Genomic DNA, 7500 nt, shown 5'->3' on the forward strand with positions numbered 1-7500 from the left:
GGACAGACATCCACAAAACATCAGCCTGGGGAACGTCACCACACCAAGACAACCCTCTGCTTGCTCGCCAGAGGACCAGGCAGTCCTCTATGACAGACACAAACACACTTACACATACACACTTATCCGGCTCTGCACACACACACAGACACACACACACATAGACAGAGACACACACAGACACACACACACACATAGACAGAGACACACACAGACACACACACACATAGACAGAGACACACACAGACACGCACACACACACACACACACACACAGACACGCACACACATCAGTGTTCTATTGGTTGTTTATGGTCAAAGCTGTCCAGGGGTGAGCTGCTCCACGGCCAGCTACCGGTAGGTCGCTGGTTTGATCCCCAGAGGGAGCCAGATGTTAGCTGGTGACTGGAGAGTTGCTGGCATCACATCTAAGGACCCTGTCTTGTCTGTCTTGGGGGGGTTGAATGGATGGCTAATAAAAGGCTGTTTGTTTGTTTACCTGTGATATGTTTGTGTTAGTCTGTAATGTGATGGTCTGGGTTCATCTGTAATGTGATGGTCTGGGTTCATCTGATATGTTTGTGATGGTCTGGGTTCATCTGTAATGTGATGGTCTGGGTTCATCTGATATGTTTGTGATGGTCTGGGTTCATCTGTAATGTGATGGTCTGGGTTCATCTGTAATGTGATGGTCTGGGTTCATCTGATATGTTTGTGTTAGTCTGTAATGTGATGGTCTGGGTTCATCTGTAATGTGATGGTCTGGGTTCATCTGTAATGTGATGGTCTGGGTTCATCTGTAATGTGATGGTCTGGGCTCATCTGTAATGTGATGGTCTGGGTTCATCTGTAATGTGATGGTCTGGGTTCATCTGATATGTTTGTGTTAGTCTGTAATGTGATGGTCTGGGTTCATCTGTAATGTGATGGTCTGGGTTCATCTGATATGTTTGTGTTAGTCTGTAATGTGATGGTCTGGGTTCATCTGTAATGTGATGGTCTGGGTTCATCTGTAATGTGATGGTCTGGGTTCATCTGATATGTTTGTGTTAGTCTGTAATGTGATGGTCTGGGTTCATCTGTAATGTGATGGTCTGGGTTCATCTGATATGTTTGTGTTAGTCTGTAATGTGATGGTCTGGGTTCATCTGTAATGTGATGGTCTGGGTTCATCTGATATGTTTGTGTTAGTCTGTAATGTGATGGTCTGGGTTCATCTGTAATGTGATGGTCTGGGTTCATCTGTAATGTGATGGTCTGGGTTCATCTGTAATGTGATGGTCTGGGTTCATCTGTAATGTGATGGTCTGGGTTCATCTGTAATGTGATGGTCTGGGTTCATCTGTAATGTGATGGTCTGGGTTCATCTGTAATGTGATGGTCTGGGTTCATCTGTAATGTGATGGTCTGGGTTCATCTGTAATGTGATGGTCTGGGTTCATCTGTAATGTGATGGTCTGGGTTCATCTGATATGTTTGTGTTAGTCTGTAATGTGATGGTCTGGGTTCATCTGTAATGTGATGGTCTGGGTTCATCTGATATGTTTGTGTTAGTCTGTAATGTGATGGTCTGGGTTCATCTGTAATGTGATGGTCTGGGTTCATCTGATATGTTTGTGTTAGTCTGTAATGTGATGGTCTGGGTTCATCTGTAATGTGATGGTCTGGGTTCATCTGTAATGTGATGGTCTGGGTTCATCTGTAATGTGATATGTTTGTGTTAGTCTGTAATGTGATGGTCTGGGTTCATCTGTAATGTGATGGTCTGGGTTCATCTGATATGTTTGTGTTAGTCTGTAATGTGATGGTCTGGGTTCATCTGATATGTTTGTGTTAGTCTGTAATGTGATGGTCTGGGTTCATCTGTAATGTGATGGTCTGGGTTCATCTGATATGTTTGTGTTAGTCTGTAATGTGATGGTCTGGGTTCATCTGATATGTTTGTGTTAGTCTGTAATGTGATGGTCTGGGTTCATCTGTAATGTGATGGTCTGGGTTCATCTGTAATGTGATGGTCTGGGTTCATCTGTAATGTGATGGTCTGGGTTCATCTGTAATGTGATGGTCTGGGTTCATCTGTAATGTGATGGTCTGGGTTCATCTGATATGTTTGTGTTAGTCTGTAATGTGATGGTCTGGGTTCATCTGATATGTTTGTGTTAGTCTGTAATGTGATGGTCTGGGTTCATCTGTAATGTGATGGTCTGGGCTCATCTGTAATGTGATGGTCTGGGTTCATCTGTAATGTGATGGTCTGGGTTCATCTGTAATGTGATGGTCTGGGTTCATCTCGCGATGTCTCTTACTGAAAGTCAGGCTTTCAAACAGGGCAACAAGTCCATGGTGTTGGAGGAAATGTCCTTGACATTCTGTGTTCTCAGGGTCAAACTGGTGGAACAGGGACATCAGTCCACAGTGGAAATACGAGCCCAAACTATCTTGTTATTTCTGTGACATTTGAGAGGTAGAGGTACCGTGTCTGAATATCATCAGTAGGAAAGGCTACTGTGTGTGTGTGTGTGTGTGTGTGTGTGTGTGTGTGTGTGTGTGTGTGTGTGCGTGTGTGTGTGTGCGTGCGTGCGTGCGTGCGTGTGTGCGTGCGTGCGTGCGTGCGTGCGTGTGTGTGTGTGCATGTTTGTGTGTGTGTGTGTCTCTGTGTGTGTGTGTGCGTGAGTGCCTGTGTGTGTCTGTGTGTCTGTGTGTCTGTGTGTCTGTGTGTCTGTGTGTGTGTGTGTGTGTGTGTGTGTGTGTGTGTGTGTGCGTGTGTGCGTGTGTGTGCGTGTGTGCGTGTGTGTGTGTGTGTGTGTGTGTGTGTGTGGGTCCCTGTCCTGGTCTCATTGGTATTCTGCTGGACTGGGCAGCAGAGGGAGAGGGTCCCTGTAGGTTTAATTACGGGTGCATATTGCTCATCGGAGCAGAAAATATGTGGATACACAGACAGTTACGCTGTCTGAACCCAGCATCACATTACCATCCTCACTCACAGATTGCATTACCACTCACTCACAGATCACATTACCACTTCACTCACAGATCACATTACCAATCTCACTCACAGATCGCATTACCATCCTCACTCACAGATCACATTACCATCCTCACTCACAGATTGCATTACCAAACTCACTCACAGATCACATTACCATCCTCACTCACAGACTGCATTACCAAACTCACTCACAGATCACATTATCATCTCACTCACAGATCACATTACCATCTCACTCACAGATCACATTACCATCTCACTCACAGATCACATTACCATCTCACTCACAGATAGATCTATTGGCTGTGCCATCTAAGGCCATATTGGTCAGTTTGATTGACATCTTGTTGAAAAGTCAAACAAGGGTGAATCATTAACTGTTTGGCATACAAATGATATGAAGTGCACAAATATGTAAATGCAGGCACCTGGTCTCCTGATATATTCAGGAGTTAGTGGAGACAGCACTTTTAGATAGTAGTTTTAATAGTACGCAATTTAACTAAAATTTTATGTGCATATATTTTTGGTATATATGGTCCCAAGCTGGAATCGAACCCACAACCATAGCATTGCAAGCTAAGCTCTACCAACTGAGCATCAGAGGACTGAGGTTTCCGTGGATTGCAGGAGAGGATGAGCACATCGGAGAGGGATTGCAGGAGAGGATGAGCACATCGGAGAGGGATTGCAGGAGAGGATGAGCACATCGGAGAGGGAGAGCAGGAGAGGATGAGCACATCGGAGAGGGAGAGCAGGAGAGGATGAGCACATCGGAGAGGGAGAGCAGGAGAGGATGAGCACATCGGAGAGGGAGAGCAGGAGAGGATGAGCACATCGGAGAGGGAGAGCAGGAGAGGATGAGCACATCGGAGAGGGAGAGCAGGAGAGGATGACGACTTTGCAGGATGAAACACATGTGATGCAGTGGCTGGGCTATAAACCTGTGAGGGAGTCTCTCTGTGTGTGTGTGTGTGTGTGTGTGTGTGTGTGTGTGTGTGTGTGTGTGTGTGTGTGTGTGTGTGTGTGTGTGTGTGTGTGTGTGTGTGTGTGTGGCTGGACTATAAACCTGTGAGTGACTGCTGTGTTCTGTGTCCCCTCAGCTGCGGAGCGTCGGCTAGGGGAGGCTTTCTATTGGACATTGTTTTGGAATCTTTAAAACTGGAGGATGTGGAGATGTTGAGCAGGAGCCTCCATGACACTCTCTCTGGGAACTCACTGTAAACACAGCACTGCAGAGCGGCTCTACCACACCTCCCACATCTTAATCAAGTGTTTTACTGGGGAAAAGAATATCTTTATTCTGCCTTCTCTTACTGTAATCCTTGTCTCTTACTGTAATCCTTGTCCTACTGGCTGAATTGATGAATGACTTTATGTTATCAGACGGTTTAATATGGTCCATGCCTTGGTTTTTTTCTGTTTCAAATGCTCCCTGCCTCTTTGCTGGCTTGTTTAACCGTTCAGTTCCTCTACATTATGAAGCAAACACACATCAATCAGTAAACATCCTGTATATTGTCTACGGGGTCGACTGACCTCGTCTCAGTGGTTAGTATTGTTCTCAGTGTCACTCCAGGGGTTTTCTAGTGCCGTTTTAGAACGCGGATACTGCCGCGCCGCGCCGTGTTCCTCACTGCCGCGCCGCGTTCCGCTCTCCTCTCTGTAGGCTAAAGCGTCGTGCGCGGAAACAACCCCACAAATACGCAAGAACGAGCAGTCAGGGAACGACTGAGAGAGCGAGAGAGAGAGAGAGAGAGAGAGAGAGAGAGAGAGAGAGAGAGAGAGAGAGAGAGAGGGAGGGAGAGAGAGAGAGAGGAACCCACCTATGTCTGTCCATCACTCTGTAGAAGTGGTAGACAGAGAGAGCCTCTCATCAGAGCAGCCTACCGCTTCTCGAAGCTGCGGCGCGGGAGCCTTTCGGTGAAATCTTGTGATTATTCATTTTTTTTACCGATGGAAACGGAATGAAAAACGGTGGTGCGTGTCTGGGGGTCTTGTGCGTTCGTTTCCCGCCTCCGTTTATTTGCATTTCGCGTCTTGATGTTTTTCCGCCTCTTATGACAACTTCATCTCTGGATTTAGGGAGCGTTTGAGAGGTAGCCTGCATTACAGCTCATCCACCCCGGAGAAGGCGTTCTTTCGTCGGATGTAAAAGATGTGCACCGGTAAGTTGTTTTTATCACAGTAAACTGCCGGAAAATGCATGATTTGGATAGGTAGCATAATCTCATAATTATGAGGCTGTAGCCTAGATTTCACGGCAACCGAGAAGTAGATATATTTAACAAACATACATTTAATTGGTCATTGGCTAATTTTGCTAATGGGTTATTTGCTTTAAATACTTTTCTGCGTCCAAATTGTAAAACCATATAAAGTGAACATAGGTTACAATATATGGAGAGCGGTTTAACCCTACTATTTTCTTACGCAGGGAAACCACAATAAACCGTAGGCCTGTAATTAACAACGGGTCGAGTACCGTTCTGGTTTTAGTTCTGAATCAACAGGTTCCGAACCGTTTGCTCGCAGATCTCAAGCAAGGCAGCACGCGGGGTTGTCTTATAAATAAAGGCTTCTTATCGAATCTACGGTCACGATCAGAACAAGACTTTCCAAAAATACGAAATACGTCTGTGATGTGGTGTGGTGTGTGTGTGTGTGTGTGTGTGTGTGTGTGTGTGTGTGTGTGTGCGTGCGTGTGCGTGTTGTGTTGTGTTGTGTGCGTGCGTGCGTGCGTCTGTGTGTGTGTGTGTGTGTGTGTACCGACATAAAGGGACTCGTATCCACGAGCCAATTAGGCGTTATTGCCGCGCGCAGAGGAGCGAGCCATGAAACTCGATAGAGCGTTTGAGATATATGCTATTTTGAGTTCTATTACATCAAAGTAATTATGGGGGAAATTATGTTTAAAGGAAATTGCAATGTGCCATATGATAAAATTCCAGGTATTTCATCCAATTAAAGTAGAATTATGCAAATTGTAAGCAAAACACTATTTCCAGCTTCTCTCTATTTCTTGGAATTGTGCCTTTGAAACAATGTTTTTGGGTTTTGCATTAATACACGTTTACCATGTATTTATATATGCTGCTTACATGGCTTCTATTTGGTTTCACGTTAGTTGTGGTGTAGCTGGTGTAGTTTGAATCGTAGTGTGATTATGAATGGTATCTCTTTCTTCCCCTTGCTATATTCTTGTTCTCTTTCACTCCCTCCTCTTCTTTCTACCTCTCCCTTCTTCATCCCGTCTCTCCCTCTCACCCCCCTGTCTCCCCTTTCTCTCTCAATGTCACCCTCTTTCTTTCTTCCTCTCTGTCTCTTCTCTCTCGATCTTTCCCCTCTGTTTCTCCCTCCCCTTCTCCTTCTCTCCCTCTCCTTCCCCCCTCTCTCTCTCTCTGTCTCTTATCTCCCTATCTTTCTACCCTCTCTCTCTATCCCTCTCTCTCCCTCCCTCCCTCTTCCCCCCTCTCTTTCTCTCTGTCTCTTCTATTCCTGTCTTTCTCCCCTCTCTCTCTATCCCTCTCTCTCCCTCCCTCTTCTCCCTCTCTCTTTCTCTCTGTCTCTTCTATCCCTATTTTTCTCCCCTCCCTCTTCCCCCTCTGTCTTTCTCTCTGTCTCTTGTATCCCTATATTTCTCCCCTCCCTCTCTATCCCTCTCTCTCCCTCCCTCCCTCTTCCCCCCCTCTCTTTCATCCCTATCTCCCCCCCCCCCCCCCCCCAAGATGGTGAGTGAGTTGAAGCCAAGCTGGTTCTGAAGGTTCTGGACCTGTCCCCCTCCTCCTCCACTGCGTGCCGTGTCGGTCCGACCATGGCGGCGGGAGTCGCCGCGTGGCTCCCCTTCGCTCGGGCGGCCGCCATCGGCTGGATGCCCGTGGCCAACCTGCCCATGCCCGTGGCGCCCACAGAGAAGAACCGGCGGCAGGACGAGGTCATCGTCCTCAACGTGAGCGGCAGGCGCTTCCAGACCTGGCGGAACACCTTGGACCGGTACCCGGACACCTTACTGGGCAGTTCCGAGAAGGAGTTCTTCTACAACGAGGAGACCAAAGAGTACTTCTTCGACCGGGACCCGGACCTGTTCCGGCCCGTCCTGAACTTCTACCGGACCGGCAAGCTGCACTACCCGCGCTACGAGTGCATCTGCTCCTATGAGGAGGAGCTGGCGTTCTTCGGCATCATCCCGGAGATCATCGGCGACTGCTGCTACGAAGAGTACAAGGACCGCAAGCGGGAGAACGCAGAGCGTCTGATGGACGATGACGAGGACAAGAAGGATGCCAAGCTGCCCAACATGACCTGCCGTGAGACCATGTGGCGCGCCTTCGAGAACCCCCACACCTCCACCATGGCGCTGGTCTTCTACTACGTCACGGGCTTCTTCATCGCCATCTCCGTCATCACCAACGTGGTGGAGACGGTCCCCTGCGGCACCGCGCCCAACACCAAGGAGGTGCCCTGCGGCGAGCGGTACACGGTGGCGTTCTTCTGCATGGACACGGCGTGCGT

General features: G+C 47.8%; 1 protein-coding gene across 1 annotated transcript in view; it reads left to right on the forward strand.

Moving 5' to 3' along the window:
• Positions 1-6802: 6802 nt before the first annotated feature.
• Positions 6803-7500, forward strand: part of kcnd3 (potassium voltage-gated channel, Shal-related subfamily, member 3) — a gene marked incomplete at both ends in the record, with an annotated part of 44563 nt that continues 43865 nt past the window's right edge. Inside the window, one exon of the mRNA XM_083675214.1 lies at positions 6803-7500. This exon is cut by the window's right edge and continues 405 nt beyond it. Within this exon, the coding sequence (XP_083531340.1) occupies positions 6803-7500 (698 nt within the window).

This window comes from Argentina silus (genome assembly GCF_951799395.1).
Source record: "Argentina silus genome assembly, chromosome: 8".
Classification (NCBI taxonomy): domain Eukaryota; kingdom Metazoa; phylum Chordata; class Actinopteri; order Argentiniformes; family Argentinidae; genus Argentina; species Argentina silus.